This window comes from Trichechus manatus, unplaced genomic scaffold, assembly GCF_000243295.1.
Source record: "Trichechus manatus latirostris isolate Lorelei unplaced genomic scaffold, TriManLat1.0 scaffold00182, whole genome shotgun sequence".
NCBI lineage: Eukaryota > Metazoa > Chordata > Mammalia > Sirenia > Trichechidae > Trichechus > Trichechus manatus.
This window is the reverse complement of record NW_004444118.1, coordinates 1,573,921-1,591,636: the sequence shown is the minus strand read 5'-3', so window position 1 is coordinate 1,591,636 and position 17,716 is coordinate 1,573,921. Positions and strand designations below refer to the sequence as shown.

The following is a 17,716-nucleotide window of genomic DNA, read 5'->3' as shown; positions in this document are numbered from 1 at the left end:
CTCCCTTCCCCTCCCACCTCTTTTCTTTCTAATTTTCTCGGAGCTCTTCCGACTCAGGCCTTCGGGGTCCGAGGTCCCCGGACGAGGACGTGATCTCCACCCGCGCCTCAGCTCTCAAATTCCCCCGCCCCGAGGCCTAGGCCCCACTCGGGACCGACCCCACGGACCCCAGGACACTGCCACCGTCGCCGCCACTGCCCTGAGCCCTGATGGGGGAGTGAGAGGCCACCCTGGCCGGACATGGGCCTCCCCACCGTCCCTGGCCTGCTGCCGCCGTTGGTGAGACTAGGGATCAAGGAGTGGGCTGGGGCGGGGGTAGCCGCTGCCAGGCAGAAAGGGGCGAGATCCGCTGGCCCCAGCCTCAGGCCTGCTCAACGCCAAACACCGTTCTGGTTTCCCCATTCATCTGCCTGTGAGGGGAGAGGGTCGGTGAGGCCGATGATTTGGGGGAAATGGAGGAAATGTTTGAAAGGGAGAGAGAGAAAGGGAGCCCTGGTACTTCGTAGCCAAAGAAGTTTGATGGGGTCAGGGGGCGTCCGGGAATGTGGGGCGGGCGATAGGCCAAGGTTGAGGCAGATTTGCCGGGGAAAAGACAGAGTGGGAGAAGGAAGACCCATTCTCTCAGTCCATAACATTCAGGATTCAGAATTCTGCCCCTCTGGTCAGCTGGCAAGGAGCCCTGGTGATGCGGCGGTTAAAGCGCTGGGCTGCTAAGCCAAAGGTCCGGCGGTTCGAATCCACCGGCCGCTGGGGGAGGGCAGTCTGCTTCGTAAAGACTTACAGCCTTGGAAACCAAAGGGACAGTTCTACTCTGCCCTATAGGGTCGCTATGAGTAGAAATTGACTGGAAGGCAATAGGTTTGGTTTTTGTTTTGGTCAGCTGGCTGGCCCTGCGGCCTGCGTTGGGCTGTGGGGAGGTGAGGCTGTCTGTGGAACCTGGTTGAGCAAACCCTGTTAGAGGACTGGAGTTGCATGGCTAGTGAAGTGGGGAAACTGAGTCCAGGAGAGGGGATGAATTGTGGGGTAGGTTTGGGATACTACATAGTGGGAAAGTCTTTGGGAGTAGAGTGGGAAACTAGAAGGGGGAAGGACAACTAAGTGCAGAGCTCCCCAGTGCCCTCCCAGGTCTCCCACTTGGGGCATTCTTGGCCCTTCTGCTTGTGGCTCAGCTTCCAGGCAGAGTGGCCTATGTTGACTGACCTCCTCACCTCCCCCCAGGTAACTAGTACCACCTCCACCCAGTCAGTGTCCCTGCCCCTGCCCTCCCAGCCCCCTCCCTGTAGAACTGAACAACAATCCTTTGGTTTCTCCTTCAGCTCAGTTTGGGGAAGTTGGTAGAAAGTTGTTTTCGTCACTGGAAAATGTCCCTTTCTCTTCCCTCCGCCTTGTTTCAGTGTATCCTTGTCCTGAACTCACCTTGTCCAAATGACCTGAGCCCCCAGCTCCCCCATCTAGTTGGGTAGATTATCCCTGCCTGTGCTGACCAGGTCTCCTCTTTATCATGCGTCCCTGCCCTTCCCTGGCCCACTGCTTGCCCCTCCCATCTCCCCTATCATTGGCATTTTATACTTTCTCTCCCATTCATTCCTTCCTTTTCTATCACTCTCCCCTTCTCAGAGTCTCCTTTTTGAAACCCTTTTCTCTCTAATTCTTTCCTGCTGCCCCTCTTCTGTGCTCTAGTCCCATGTTTCTACACCCTGGTTCCCCCAAACACCTCTCTATCATGGTCTCACTGTTCTTCTCATTCCCCCACCTCCTGTCTCCCCAGTCCCATCCTCTCTTCCTTTCTTTCACGGCTGTCCCGCCTCCAGGATCTTTCATCTCCAGGATCTTTCCCAGAACCAACTGCCCTGTCATCTTACTTCTCTTCTCTCTTTGGGGTAGATCACCTGGCTGTACCATATAATAGCTAAGCGAGTTACTTAACCTTTTAGTTTCTTTATCTGTAAAATGGATATAATAGTTACTACCTCACAGTGTTGTTTTGAAGATTAAATGGATTAATGTATGTTAAGTACTCATTCATTTTATTAAGTGCCTGGGTGATGCAAGCGGTTAATGTGCTGGGCTGCTAACTGGAGATTAGAGTCCACTCAGAGGCACTTCAGAAGAAAGGCCTGGTGATCTACTTCTGAAAAACCAGCCATTGAATACCCTATGAAGCATGGTTCTACTCCGATACACATGGGGCCTCCGTGAGTTGGGATTGACTTGATGGCAACTGGTTGTTGATACTCTTCATTAGGCGCCGTTTTAGGTGCTGGGATTACAGAAGTGAACAAAATTTCTGCCCTGATGGAGTTTCAGTACTAGTAGAGGAATGTTGTTTTTGTAGCTGCCATCTCTTCAGTTGCCATGAGTTGGGAAACATATAAAAAGGAAGGAAACGCTGCCTGGCCCTATGCCATCCCCATGATCATTTGCAGATCAGAACATTGTGATCCATAGGGTTTTCACTGGCTGATTTTCAGAAGTAGATCGCCAGGTCCTTTGGTCCTTCTTCCTAGTCCATCTAAGTCTGGAAGCTCTGCTGAAACCTTTCAGTGTCTTAGCAACATGCAAGTCTCCACTGACAGAGGGGTGGTGGCTGCTTATGAGGTGCATTGGCTGGAAATCAAACCCAAGTCTTCCACATGGCAGGTGAGAATTCTACCACTGGACCACCAATGTCCACTAAGCCAAAAAACCAAACCCTCAACCATCAAGTCGATTCTGACTCATAGTGACCCCATAGGACAGAGTATAACTGCCCTGTAGGGTTTCCAAGGCTGTAAATCTTTATGGAAACACGCTGCCACGTCTTTCTCATGTATAGCCACTGGTGGGTTCGAACTGCTGACCTTTTGGTTAGCAGCTGAGCTCTTTAACCACTGCCACCAGGGCTTCTAATGCCCACTAAAACCAAATCAAATCTGTGGCCGTCGAGTCGATTACAACTCATACCGACTCTAATGCCCACTAGGGTGTAGCAAATAGAAAGTACGCAATAAACCTTAGCTTTTTTTTTTTAAACATTAGCTTTCATCTTATTAGTATTACTGGTAAAGTGAACATTTGTGTTTGGAAAACAGCGGGTACGGTTAGCCTGAACAGATAAAGGAAAGTGCCTAGGGGCTGGGGCTAATCCAGCCCAGGCCAGGGAAGGACTTTTACTGGAAAGGAGCCCAGCTTGGAGCTGGAAGGAGTGGGAAATGAAGGGAGGTATTTAAGGCTGCATTAGGCTGTCCATGAGCTTTGCAGTGTGTCATCATTCAGTGGCCCACACAGCACCCAGTGTCTGCTTGTGTGCATGTGTGCGTGTGTGCGTGTGAAAATGAGTGGGCCTGGGGAGTGCATGCACCTGCAGGTAGGTGTGGAGGAGGAAAGCGGAGAGTGTGACAAAGCAAACAGTAGACTGATCCCTGCTGTCACAGAGCTTACAGTCTAGGAGCCAAGACAGCTTACAGCAAAAAATGATTTCAGAACAATCCGGGAGAAAATATCCACAAAAGCATTGTAATGAGTGCCCTGGAGCACTGAGGGAGGCAGAACCAGGAGGAAGACAAACCTCAGTGCAGCTGCCTTTGAATTTTTAGCAGATCTCAGCTTTAGTGCTCTGCTCCAGGAAACCCATGAGCTTATCCAGGCTGATTCAAGTGCCCTTCACCATTCTCCTACACAGATCAGGGGCCTACAATCCACCTGTCTCTGACCAGCTGAGAGCTCTTGAGCATGTGAGCTGTGTATTATCCATCTCTGCCTCCCTGGCACCCAGCGTGGGGCCAGGGGTCAGGCACACAGTTGTTGTTGTTAGGTGCCATCGAGTCAACCCCATGTGACAGAATAGAACTGCCCCATAGGGTTTTCTAGGCTGTAATCTTTACAGGATTACAACAATGGTGAGGATGGCACAGGACAGTGTTTCTTTCTGTTGTCCCTAAGGTCACTACAAGTTGGAATCAACTTGACGGCACCTAACAACAACAACAACAATCTTTACGGGAGCAGATTGCCAGGTTTTTCTCCTGCAGAGCCACTGAGTGGGTTTGAACCTTTGGGTTAACAGCCGAGCACTTAACCATTGCTCCACCAGGGCACATCCCCCCCACCCCTGGTTGAGTCATTTCCGACTCATAGCAACCCTATGGGACAGAGTAGAACTGTCCCATTGGGTTTCCAAGGCTGTACATGTTTATGTCACATCTTTCTCCCATCTTTCCCCTGTGGAGTGGCTGGTGGGTGTGAACTGCCGACCTTTTGGTTAGCAAGCTAAGTGCTTTAGCCACTGTGCCACCAGGGCTCCTCCCAGGGCGCACCAAACCAAACCAGTTGCTGTCGAGTAGATTCCAACTCATAGTGACCCTATAGGACAGAGTAGAACTGCCCCATAGGGTTTCTAAGGAGTGGCTGATGATGGATTTGAACTGCTGACCTTTTGGTTAACAGCCAAATGCTTAACCACTCCACCACAAGGGCCCCCCAGGGCACACAGTGCCCCTTAAATATCTGTTGAGTGAATTAAGGGGCAAGGGATGGAATGAGGGAGGGAAAGCCTCAAAGAAAAGTGGATTTGGAGCTGTCATTTGAAGTCACTGACTGGCAGGATGGCTAGAAAGGAGGGATGCAGAGGAGTGGGGAGACTGGTTTGAGGAGAATGGTGGAATTGAGAGATGGGATTTTGTGTTGGGGGCGGTGGTGGTGGCAGGAAGCTGAACACCTTCTTTGGAGTGGAAGGACCATGTGGAAAAGAATGGCAGCATTGGAGTAAAGGGTGAGGGAATGAAAAAAGAATTTTGAATATGATCTCAGGTGGAAGAATTCATTCATTTGCTCATTCATTCATTCATTCAGAATATAATCTTTGAGGGCCCACTGCCCGGGATTGTGCTCAGAATAAAAGTGAAGTAAGAACTTAAGCAGGGGGAGAGTGATCCAATGAAAGTCATGTTTCAGATCAGGCCCTGGAGAGGAAGATTCACACACAGGTGGGGGCTAGTTGAAGCCTGAAAGCAGATAAGAAAGTGTGTGGGATGGCTTGGAGCAGGGAAGAAGCTGGTGGCTGGGCAGTCGCTGGAAGACAGTGGGCAATAATCTAGATGGGAGGCAACCCGTGGATGTGGAGAGGACTGAGAGACAGAAGAGGGACTGGTGAGGTGACCTGACATACTGAATGGCATCAGGGGAAGGAGGGAGACCCAGAGAGAGAGGTGTAAAAAAGCTCTTGGCATTGGTGTCCTCATATCAAGAAGTTGGTGGCATGACATTTGTCTAGGTGAGGAGATTGATGAATTCAGTTTGGGGCATGTTAAAGGTCAGGGGAATAACCAAGTGGAAATTTGTACCTGACAGGCTAGAGCAGAGGTTCCCAAACTTTCTTCTACCTTCATAGCACTCATGTAGGAGCCCTGGAAGTGCAACTGTTAAGCGCTTGGCTGCTAACCAAAGGTTGGTGGTTTGAACCCACCCAGTGGCTCCAGGGAGAAAAGGCCTGGCCATCTGCTCCCATAAAAATTACAACCTAGGAAACCCTATGGGGCAGTTCTGTACTGTCACATGGGTTGCTCTGAGTCGAGAATCTGACTCGATGGCACCTAACAAGAAGCACTCGTATGTGCTGCGTATACTCCTCAGTGATTCTCAAAAGGGGAGGAGCGTGGGCAGAATCTCCAGTAAGGGTGTTGTGTGCGTGTGTGTGCGCGCGCGCGCGTGTGTGTGCGTGCGTGTGTTTGTGCACGTGTGTGTGTGTGTGTGTGTGTGTGCGTGCATTTGGAATACTCTCCCCCTGGGAATCACTGGTTAACTGGATTTAAGGACAGATCATTAAATCAATCAGTTATGTTTATTTTGCTCCGCCAGTTCTTAAGGCCTGGTTCTGGGTGCTGAGAGGAAACCAAGGATGATAAGACTCTCTCTGACCATCAGGGGAAGGAGGGAGACTCTCTGATCTCTCATCTCACAGTGCTATGGTCTATTTGGGGAGATCATATCTGTGCACACAAGATAATCATATTATGAAAACCAAACAGCAGATTTAGTTAATTCATGTGATTAAGGTTCACGGGGCTGAGCTAAGGAGCTTGGGTGGGGGAAGTTTCATGTTGGAGGGCTTCATGGGAGGGAGATGGGACCTTGGAGGAGGCACTGTCATGCGCTCCCAAACACATTGACATTAAATGAACAAACAGATTTTAATTTAATGAGCAGATTAACGTGGGGAGAGGGTATAACTAAGCGGGTCTACGTGAGGTGGCTGGGTCAGAGTTAGACCACAGGGTCGATCTTAGCTTCTTAGCCCCACTCTGCAGCCACAGCACAGGAAGTCACATTTTAAAGCCTCCTCAGGCGGAAGTTGTGGGGGAGTTGGTGGGGTGCTGGGGCCACCTCCTCAACTGTCTCTCCACCAGCCCCCGCCTGCGTCCTGCCCTTCCTCTATGCACCTTGCCAAACTGGAGTCTGGTTGCTCAGAGCTCACCTCCTGCTTCTGCTGTTTTGCTTCAAGATGGTGCCTCCTCAACAACTACTAAGGACTGGGCTCACTGGAGCCAGCTGGTGCCAACAAATGATGCCTTGGTGGGAAGCCTCAAGGCCCTGGCTACTAAGGGCCAGAGTGGGATGGCCCAGGGATGGCTACTGGCCTGCCTGGAGAGACGTGGGCAACAGTGCTGGTTTTGCAGTGTGTCCCTTCCTGCTTGCTCATCCCTGGAAGTGGATGTTCAGGGTGCTGGAGTTTTTCTTGTGTGGCCAGTGGGCTTGGGGGAGGGGCTGTGGGGACTTAGAACTGGCCTTATTTCCTCAGGATTGTCTGGGGACTCCAGGGAGGCCCACAAACCCAACACAACTGGCCAGAGCCAGCCAGGCTATGGGAATGTGCTGAACCCAGGGTGGGAGGGCAGCCTTAGTTTGCTTCCTGCTTGAACTGGGGAGTGTCAGGGGTCTGGTGCAAGAGCCCAGGGAATGAGTTTATCAGAAAGAGACCTGGAGGAGGAACGAGGTGGGCGGGGCCAAGTCTAAAGGAAGGATGCTGAGGGGCAGCTCTGGGAGGGGTGGGTAGTGATCTGATGGGAGGAAGCCAGGGGTCGGAGGGAGACTTCCCGTTGGGATGAAATGGGGAGGGAGAGCTATTTCCTGAAATATGGGGGCCAAGTGGTACAAAGGTCCATTGCTTGGCTCTTTTGGGGAGAGAAGAACAAAGGGGCGCTCTGAATAGGGGTGAGAGGGAGAGACTGGCCCACAGGAGGAAGGAATCAGATGGGGTCCCCATTTCTGGCTAGTCCCTCTGTCTTTCTGCTGACTCATGACCCTTGAGGAGCTGGGGAAGCAGTTAGTTCCCTCTCCCTTCTTTCTGCCCCCTCCCTCCTTCTGGCTTGAGTCACTGGGGCGGGGCTGCTGGGAAAAGATTTCCCTTTCCCGGATCTGACTTAACCCTCCAAGTGCGGGAGAGGGAGGGGAACACTTGGCCTGAGAAAGCCAGGCTCCCCACCTCCCTTTCGTAGAGGCCATTTCCCACAGGCCAGAGACCCCTGAAAAGCTCCTTCAAAGGCTGTGCGGGGACTGGAGCCTCCCAGCTCTTCTTCCTGACTCCGTCTACTGTTTGGCTTTGTTTCAAGCCCCCTGATGGGATTCAAAGTGCCAGTGACCTCAGGTGCTCAGAACTTTTTTGTCTTCTGGGAAAGGAACCACAACTTTCAGGACTTTCAGGATTGGGAAGTTCTCCTAACGACCGGACTCTTCCTGTTGCCCTGGTGGCTCCAGTTCTGTTCTCTGGAGAGATGGCCCAGCACATGGGCTGGCTAGCAAAGGCTGCTGCCCTCTGAGTGGGCGAGCGTGCCCCTGCTGGGATTTCTGAGTGTGGCTTCCCCACTTTGTGGCTGAGACTCTGGCTTCCGGGGGTGTGTACAGCCGCAGCGTCTCCCAGTGGGTGACTCAGGATGCGACCTGCTCCAAAATGGGAGGCTGCTCAGGCTGCAGGGCTGTTGCTGGGCTGGCTGTGGGCTGCCAGGCCCTACTTTCCCAGGCTGGGGTTTCTGTGATCTGATTAGCCTGGTGCTCCCCAGTATTTAACATACTTAAAGAACATCCTCTTGTCTTTATATAAGGTGGCTCTTACAGCAGAAAAAAAAAAAAGTCCTGGGGAAAGCCAGAAGCTAGTCAGAGGTCAAAGAACAAAGTATGAGTTGGAGCTAAACACTGACTCCTGGCTTTGCTTTCCTGGAATTGAAGCCAGAATGAGCAAGTGATTCAGCTGCTGTGTGCTTGGCCTGAGGTTGTAAAACTTGCCTTCCAGAATGTCCTGGCGTGCAAAGGGCTGCAGGCTTCTCAGGGCACACCCTCAGCTCTAGCTGCGTGTGACTTACATCCCTCTCCCCTCTCTGTCCCTACCGAAGCTTTGTGATCCATTGTCTTACTTACCTAGTGCTGTTGTAACAGAAATACTGAAAGTGGGTGGCTTTGAAGAACAGAAATTTCTTTTCTTACAGTTCACGAGGCTGTTGGTGGTGGTGGTTATTGTTAGTTGCCATTAAGTTGGCTCTGACTCATGGCCAGCGTATGTATAACAAGAAAACACTGTCTGGTTCTGTGCCATCTTCATAATTGTTGGTATATTTGAGCCCATTGTTGCAGTTATTGTGTCAATCCATCTCATGAAGGGTTTCCCTCATTTTCACTGACTCTCTACTTTACCAAGCATGATGTGCTTTTCTAGGGATTGGTCTTTTTTTTTTTTTTTTAATTTTACTTTAGATGAAGGTTTACAGAACAAATAATTTCTCATTAAACAATTAGTACACATACTGTTTTATGACATTGGTTAACAACCCCACGACATGTCCACACTCTCCCTTCTCGACCTTAGGTTTCCTATTACCAGTTTTCCTGTCCCCTCCTGCCTTTTAGTTCTTGTCCCTAGGCTGTTGTGTCCCATTAGTCTTGTTTTATTTTATGGCTCTGTCTAATCTTCGACTGAAAGGTGAACCTCGGGAGTGACTTCATTACTGAGCTAAAAGGGTGTCTGAGGGCCATACTCTTGGGGTTTCTCCAGTCTGTGTCAGGCCAGTAAGTCTGGTCTTTTTTTGTGAGTTAGAATTTTGTTCTACATTTTTCTCCAACTCTGTCTGGGGCCCTCTGTTGTGATCCCTGTCATAGCAGTCAGTGGTGGTAGCCGGGCACCATCTAGTCATACTGGACTCAGTCTGGTGGAGGTCATGGTAGTTGTGGTCCATTAGTGGGATTGGTCTTTCTTGATAACATGTCCAAAGTAAGCAAGATGAAGTCTCACCATCCTTCTAAGGAGCATTCTGGCTGTACTTCCTCCAAGACTGACTTGTTCATTTTTCTGGCAGTCCATGGAGTGCCAGAAGTCCAAATTTAGGGTGTGACTCTAGAGGGAGGTTTTTCTTTGTCTATTTCAGCTTCTAGTAGCTGGCAATCCTTAGAGTTCCTGGGCCTGTAGATTCATCTACCTCCTTCGACGTCAGACAGCATCTGTCTTCCCCCTGTTTATGCGTGCATGTGTCTGTGTCTATGCTGTTCTTTATATAACTCAGAAGTGATTAGATTTAGGACCCACCCTACCCTGGCACAATCTCAACTAACTGATTACATTGCATTATGGAAGGGGATTGCATTGCATTAGATTAGACTGCATCCACAGGTATAGGGGTTAGGATTCCAACACATATTTTGAGGAGACACAGTCAATCCATAACACCCACCTACTCCATCCTTGACCCCTGAACTTTCCCTTTTACTCCCATCCCCGTATGTCTTTGCCAACCTGGAGTGTTTGTGTAAATTTAGTGGTGGAAGGGGATGGAAAATGGAGTGTGAGGGCAGGAACCTGAGTAAAGTTTTGATACAAATTTATAAAGAAACTATCCTTTTGTTTCTGCCCACTCACCAGGAATGGTGCCCACCAGAACATCACTCGCCTCCACCCTAATCTGATTTAAATTTATTTATTTTTTTACTGATATAACACAAACAGGCAAGTACACAGATCCTAATTATTTAGCTCAGTGAATCTTCACCAAGTGAACACACCGTGAACCCAGCACCCAGGTAGGGAAGTATGTCCCCAGTCTTTGGGGCTGCTTGTTGGAAGGAAGGGCTATAATTGAGGCAACCTGCCAGGTCCTAATCCAAAAATATTTTTTTTCTTGAGCATCTGCTCTGTGTCAGCACTGTTTGCTATGGGGGAACTCAGAATAAGGGTCAAATAGAGTCCAGGTCTGAAGCCTACTATTCCTGAGTTGGAGGAACAGAACTAGCATCCAGAAAACAATTGGTCTCTATTTACCTGGAGCAACAGAGGAAGAAGGAGAGTTAGGAATAGAAGAAGGTTATGGAAGGTGTGGCTAATTGCCTTCATGAACAACTGCCTCCTTTGCCATGAGATCAGAAGAATTGGATGGTGCCTGGCTACCATTACTGAACATTTTGATCAAAGATTCTATAGAAGAGTCCTAGTCAAAAGGGGGAAAATGGAGAACAGAATTTCAAATTCTCACGTTGTTAGGTGCCATCGAGTCGGTTCCGACTCATAGCGACCGTATGCACAACAGAACGAACCATTGCCCGGTCCTGTGCCATCCTCACAATTGTTGCTATGCTTGAGCCCATTGTTGCAGCCACTGTGTCAATCCATCTCATTGAGGGTCTTCCTCTTTTTCGCTGACCCTCCATTTTTCCAGGCATGATGTCCTTCTCCAGGGACTGATCCCTTCTGATAACGTGTCCAAAGTATGTGAGATGTCTCATAGAATCCAGTTTTTCTGGAGCCATGGAGGCTGGATGAACCCCTGAAATTATTGCCCTGAGATCGTTTTTAAATCTTAAACCAAAAATATCCCAAAGTCTTCTTAAAACCAAACAATAGTTTAGCTTAACTAGTGAAGAATGTCTGCCTTGAGCATTGTGCTCTTATAAGATCTGTCTGTATGGGATCAGACTGACAACAGCAACTAGAAAGATTAGATAGGAAACTTAGGGGGCAGTGAGTTTATGTTAATGGAGTAGGAACAACTCAGAAAAGGGGGGTGAGAATGGTTATACAACTAGAAGAATGTAATCAATGTCACTGAATTGTACATGTAGAAACTGTTGAACTGGTATATGTTATGCTGTGTATATTCTCAACAACAACAAATAAATTATTAAAAAAATTAGCACCCAGGACAACTAGAGAACAGCTATGCATTAGATTGTACAGTGTGCCAACTGTCTAGGTTTAGAGGAAGAACATTGCGTGTGAGCTGGGTGGCCTGGGGAGAATGTTCCACTGACTGGAGAAGCCACGAGCTGGGGAGGGTTTTGACTTGCAGCCTCTAAGATTCCCACCCCTGCCTCTCCTAATGGACGATCTGATTCTTTCCTAGGTGCTCCTCGCTCTGTTGGTGGGAATATATCCCTCAGGGGTTATCGGACTGGTCCCCCACCTTGGGGACCGAGAGAAGAGAGATAATCTGTGTCCCCAGGGGAAATACAACCACCCTCAAAATAATTCCATTTGCTGTACCAAGTGCCACAAAGGTAGGAGAAAGTAGTAACCATGAATCCCCTCAGTTATGGGGCTCTGCTTCTTCCTTTGCTTTTTCCAGATATTCTAAAACCTGGGGTCCCTCCCTGCAAGTCCCCTAACTTTGCTGCCTTTCCTGGGCTGGGATTTTCTCCCCCCTTTCTTCTCCTAGAGACTTCGGGGAAGTGGCCCTGGTCATGTTCCCTAGGATGGGGCTCCTTCCTTGAGCACTCATCTGCAGCCTGACCCTGATACCTAAACACAGGGACCTACCGGTACAATGACTGCCCAGGCCCAGGGCTGGACACGGACTGCAGGGAGTGTGAAACTGGCACTTTCACTGCTTCAGAGAACCATGTAGGACAATGCTTCAGCTGCTCCAAGTGCCGGAAAGGTATGTCTTAGGAGAGGGCCGGGGCTCTAAAAGGAGCGTGTGTGTCTGGAGAGTCAGATGGGCATTAACAGGTATATGGTGCATGTCTATGTGTGAGGCTGTAGAAACGTGCTGGTGGGTGTGGGTGGGAATATGTGTGCATATGTGAGTGTGCATGGGTGTCAGCATGTGTTAGAGTGACACTGTAGGGTCAAGAAAGGGTGCAGGGAAAGGACAAGTGGAATTAATATGGACAGGGGGACACAGACTCATGCCATCTCTTCCCCTCCCTAGAAATGGACCAGGTGGAGCTTCTTCCTTGTACAGTGTACCAGGACACCGTGTGCGGCTGCAGGAAGAACCAGTATCGGCATTATTGGAGTCCCTCCCTTTTCCAGTGCCTTAACTGTAGCCTTTGCTTCAACGGCACTGTGCATATCCACTGTGAGCATGGGTCTCCCATCCCCAAGCCCCTTCTTCACCTCAGGGGTTGGCCTAGTCCCTCAGGGGGAAAGTCTCCACCTTTCTACACCCTCTCCCCCATTAGGAAGCATTTCTTGTCCTCTCTCCCACAGTTCCTGAATCTGAGCACCATTCTGCTTTGGCCCTCCATCTTCTGCCCCTCCTTGCTCTTCCTCCTGCCTCAGGGTGCAGGGCTGCCCTCCTTTAGCTGTGCTGCACTTCTTCCCACAGGCCAGGAGAGGCATGACACTGTCTGCAACTGCCATGCAGGGTTCTTTCTAAGGGGAAATAAGTGTATCACCTGTAGCAAGTGAGTATCCCTGCTGGCTGCTGGGCATGAGGTGGGGAGCATGGGGTGGGGTGGGACGGCTGTGGGGGAGAGCCACTAGCAGGGCAAGGGAGACACCCGAGGGTGCTCTGGCTCCTTCTGGCTGTCTGAACGGGAGACACCTTGTGTCAAGACACCAGACAGTCCTCCCTGCCCAACTTGTCCCTCATATCTTAAGAAGTCTTTGGTGATAGAAGTTCATATCTCTGAAATTGGGATACATGTCACAATTGATGACATATCATGGTTTAATTGACAGATTTATGTTATGTGTGTGGTACATAGGTAGTGGTGCCTCTTACTACTTACTGATGGCATCTTAGGTTTGATGCAAGATGGCCCCTTTGGCTGGACCATCACACTCCCTCCTCTGGCCCCACAGAGGCCGCCCCTGCACACTCACTGGGTCCAGGTGCCCAGGCTGTGTTTGAGGACCTGCACGCTATGACGACAGAATAATGAACCTTAGCACACCTGTCCCTGACCCCACTTAGATCTGTAACCAACACCTTCTTGCTGGTTGTTGTTGTTGTTGGGTGCTGTCCAGCTGATTTTTGACTCATAGCAACCCACGTGACAGAGTAGAACTGCTTCATAGGGTTTTCTAGGCTGTAATCTTTACAGGAGCAGATCGCCAGGTCTTTCGCCCAAGGAGGCGCTGGTGGGTTCAAACTGCCAGCCTTTCCGTTAGCAGCCAAGTGCTTAACCATTGCATCACCAGGGCTTGCTAACTGACACCTAGTACTTAGTAATGCTCTACAAATGCACAGTCCTTTACAGTTTACGAAAACCTTGGTGGAGTATGGTTAAATGCTATGGCTGCTAACCAAAAGGTCAGCAGTTCAGATCTACCAGGTGCTCCTTGGAAACTCTATGTTGCAGTTCTCCTCTGTCCTATAGGGTTGCTATGAGTCAGAATCGACTCGACGGCAACGAGTTTGGTTTTTTTTTTTTACGGTTTACAACATGCTTTTACATGCATTCTCATATCTGATCGTCTGAACAAACCTGTAACAGACAGAGTACATTTTCGTTAGCAGCCTGAGCTCTTAGCCACTGCTCCAGACAGAGGTCAGGCAGTTCTTATTTCTAGTTTTATTTAACACATGCAGAAATTGGGTCTCGGATAGGTTAAGTGACAAGATCAAGATCACTCGGCAAGATCCTGGGCCTATACCCATGTCTTTTCACTCACCCCAAATCCAGTGCTCCTCCAGTAAATGATGCTGTCCCCTCGGGTAGCCATCTGAGCCGCTTTTTACAGAAATGACTTTGGCTTCTCCCAGTTCCCTTAGTTCTCACTGTCAGCAACCTCCCATTTAAAGCAGCGTGATGTCTGATATACAACTAGGATAAATACAGCCAAACCACAGAAATACAGCAACACAGCAAGAGCTAATTTATTCCATTTCACTTTTTCCCTTTACACAGACTACCCCCACAAGTCCCATTTTATAAGGACGCTCCTATTTATAAGGATGCTGCATTTAGAGCACCTCTGGCTGGTGTTTTAAAAAGACCTTCCCAAGAGGTGATCCTGTGCCTACCTTGTGCATATATAAATGACCTCTCCATTTCCCTCCCCTGCACTCTGCCGTATTACACTCGGCTTTTGGAAGGACAACCCAATGTGGGACAGATAAGAAACTCTGAGGCCTCTGGAGTTAAATGACTTGGGTTCAAACCTGAGCTTAGCCGCTTAATGGCTATGTGACCTTGAGTAAGTTACTTAATGTCTGAGCCTTAGTTTTCTTACCTTTAAAGTAAGGATAATGACACCTACTTTGCGAAGCTGTGAGAACCACAAAAAATACCTATAAAATGCTGACAAAAAATTATTTATTTTCCAATTTTTCCCACCAAGTTTTGTCTCTTCTTGAAAAAGCTTTTGTACCCATTCCCTGTGGTTCTCACCATGGCGCTGTGAGGTGGGCGTGAAATGCTTCTTCCTGCTTTTAGACTTCCGTGGGGGACTCACCTTCTCAAGGTCCTTCCAGGCCTGCCTCATCACTCATCACCCCATGCTGCCCAATGACATCTCCCCACACACGAGAAGATGTGCTTGCTCTAGAGTGCTCTCTGGCTGCCATTAGCCATAGGTATTTTTAAAAATTTTCACACGCACATTTGATCCTTCTTCCAGTCAGGCATTGTACTTAGTAGTGCCATCTTGAGAAAAAGCCCTTTAACCTCTTTCTGTCACAGGATTCTCAGGGTGTCAAACGATGATAAAATAACAATACAATAACAGCTACCATTTATGGGGTACTTACTGTATGTCGCTATGAGTTGGAATTGACTCCATGGCAGTGGGTTTTTTTTTTTTTTTTGTATTCTATGTTGGAGTCCCTGGGTGGTGTAATGGTTTACGCACTCAGCTGCAAACTGAAAGATTGGAGGTTTGAGTTGGCCCAGAGGCACCTCAGAAGAAAGACCTGGCAGTCTACTTCTGAAAAACCAGCCATTCAGGACCCTATGGAGCACAGTTCTACTCTGACATACATGGGGCTGCCATGCGTTGGAATTGACTCAACAGCAACTGGCTTCTGGTTACTCTATGTTGGGCATACTTAATCTCATTTACTCTTCCATTCAGAGAAGTGGGTATGATCCCTATTTTACTGATGAGGAAACTGAGGCTTAAATGTTACATGACTTGCTTAGAGTCACACTGCTAGTCAATGAATGAGCTGAAATGTATTTCTGACCTAAGGGCTTTTAACTCCTTTTCTACACAGTCTTTTCAAGATCCCTTCTGGTTCTAAAATTAAGTGATTCTGTGATTAACCATGTTTCATCCCTCTGCATCGATTCCCAATGATATAATTAAATTCCATTGTATCAAGAGACAGCTAAAGTATTTGTAAAGCAAAGACTTCCCAACAATTTGTGGCTTTTTTCCCGCATGTTCCTCCTGTGGTAGGACCCTACTCACTAGTGTCATCTGCTTTTTTAGCTGTAGAAGTGACCCAGAGTGCACAAAGCTGTGCCTGCCCACGACTGGAACCGTTAAGGGCCCTCAGGACACAGGTGAGGAGAAATAGCCCGCGCTCACCTGCCTTCTCCCTAATCCTTGACCCTCCACCCGTCTACCCATCCTTGCTGTCTTCTTCTGTCCCCTCTCTGACCACGTCTACCCATCCTTGCTGTCTTCTTCTGTCCCCTCTCTGACCACGATCTACTTTGCCTCCAGGCACCACAGTGCTGTTGCCCCTGGTGATCCTGTTTGGTCTTTGCCTTTTATCCCTCTTTATCGGTATAATGTGCCGCTACCAACGGTGGAAGCCCAAGCTCTACTCCATTGGTGAGTGGGGACTTTGGGAGGGAAAAGAGTCCTGGTGGAGATGTGGGAGAGGCTTTGGTGGCTAGATGGAAAACATGGAGAGAAATGAGAGGTTCCCTGCTGAGGACTCCCTGCAGGAAGTGGTGACCCTGGGTGGCTGGTGAGAGGTCATGCTGCATCAGTAGTTCTGTGGTCCCAAGGGCTACACAGGCCCTGAAGCATGTCACCACAAGTCTCCATAGCCATCCCCAGTAGAGATTATTGGTGGTGGTGGGGTGGGAGAAGATGAGATGTGAGGGGAAGTGAAATTTGTGACGTTTTGTTTCTTTCTTTTTTTGCCTCAGTTTGTGGGAAACCGGCACCTGTAAAAGAGGTGAGATGAAATCGGGGACTACTTAAAGTAGCCAAATTACCTGGTATTAACACGGGGCTCCCCTAATTCCCTTCAGTCCCACCGTGCATCCAAAGAGGGCCGGGTTGTGCCTCCTCCCTCCGACTAATGCTGTGCCTTCTCTCTTTCAGGGGGAGTTTGAAGGAGTTATTGCCAAGCCCCTAGCCCCAGCCTTCAGCCCCTCTTCGAGCTTCAGCCCCACCCTGGGCTTCACTCCCACCCCGGGCTTCAGACCCACCCCCAGCTCCAGACCCACCCCCAGCTCCTACTTCTCGCCCAGTGAGTGGTCCAACTTTACAAATGCATCACCTCCCAGAGAAGTGGCCCCACCCTACCAGGAAGCTGGCCCCTTCCTCACCGCGGCCGCTGCCTCCACCCAGATCCCGGCACCTCCTCAGAAGGGGGAGGAGCGCTCGCACACGCTGCTCGCAGATGGTGAGTTCCTAGCGGGATCCCAGCTGAGGGCTCAGGGGCGGAGCTTCTAGAGGGCGCAAGCAGCGGGAGCCTTAGGCAGGGTTACCAGCTGGCTGGAGGCTCAGGGGTTTGCTTCCCCCCGCAGCTGACCCAGCAATGCTGTATGCTGTGGTGGACGGTGTGCCCCCGTCTCGCTGGAAGGAGTTCGTGCGGCGCCTAGGGCTGAGCGAGCACGAGATCGAGCGGATGGAGCTGCAGAACGGACGTTGCCTGCGTGAGGCGCAGTACAGCATGCTGGCAGTCTGGAGACAGCGGATGCCACGACGCGAGGCCACGCTGGAGCTTCTGGGCCGCGTGCTCTGTGATATGGACCTGCGTGGCTGCCTGGAGGACATTGAGGAGGCGCTGCAGGGCCCCGCGCCCCGAATCCCCCGATGAGGCCACGCCCACTGTCTCCTGGGCGGGGCCTGCCCTTGTGACAGCTGCTTCCTGCCCCAGGACGGCCTGGAACGATCCTGGGGGAAGGACGATTCTGCGAGATGCCCTCCCGACACCCCCCTTTTGTTTTTCTGGAGGGGAAGGGTCGTGGAGGAGCAGCCATGAGCTGGCAGCCACTTAACTTGGTGCTACCCCCTTTGTGTATATAGTTTTTCTCAGCGGCGTGTGTGATCGTGAGGGTGAGAGTGTGCGTGAGCCCAAGTGGGTTGGTTGCAGGGATAAGGGGCGCCATACCTCATACCCATTTTGGGTGTGGAGGACCCAGCATGGCTGCTTAGGGGCCCCTGGTTGGTCCCTGAGCCTTTTTCACAGTAGATAAGCAATTTTGTATCAGTTATGTTGCACTAATAGAAACTTGGCACCCCTTGCCCCCTGCCTGGACAAGCACAGAGTAAGCTGAACTGTCCCAAGGCAGGACAAGCCCAGAACAATGTGCTGGAGCAATGGACTTTTGTAAATACACTAAAACTCTG

The 17,716-nt window shown here is 50.0% G+C and overlaps 1 protein-coding gene across 1 annotated transcript; it reads left to right on the top strand.

The window, feature by feature from the left end:
* Nucleotides 1-100: 100 nt before the first annotated feature.
* On the top strand, nucleotides 101-17,212 carry TNFRSF1A (TNF receptor superfamily member 1A). Its single transcript, XM_023741485.1, has 10 exons — nucleotides 101-279; nucleotides 11,355-11,508; nucleotides 11,760-11,888; nucleotides 12,162-12,311; nucleotides 12,561-12,639; nucleotides 15,614-15,687; nucleotides 15,851-15,961; nucleotides 16,285-16,313; nucleotides 16,463-16,766; nucleotides 16,891-17,212. Exons 1-10 carry the CDS (start codon nucleotides 241-243, stop codon nucleotides 17,181-17,183), a joined length of 1,362 nt encoding a protein of 453 aa, XP_023597253.1. The 5' UTR covers nucleotides 101-240; the 3' UTR covers nucleotides 17,184-17,212.
* Nucleotides 17,213-17,716: the final 504 nt, after the last annotated feature.

What these genes read in the sequence shown, in the direction of transcription:
- TNFRSF1A (XM_023741485.1), top strand. Translation starts at nt 241, where the DNA reads ATGGGCCTCCCCACCGTCCCTGGCCTGCTGCCGCCGTTG. An exon ending in CTGGCCTGCTGCCGCCGTTG is followed by an intron (nt 280 to 11,354) that starts GTGAGACTAGGG and finishes ATTCTTTCCTAG; the next exon opens with GTGCTCCTCGCTCTGTTGGT. An exon ending in CGGCACTGTGCATATCCACT is followed by an intron (nt 12,312 to 12,560) that starts GTGAGCATGGGT and finishes TTCTTCCCACAG; the next exon opens with GCCAGGAGAGGCATGACACT.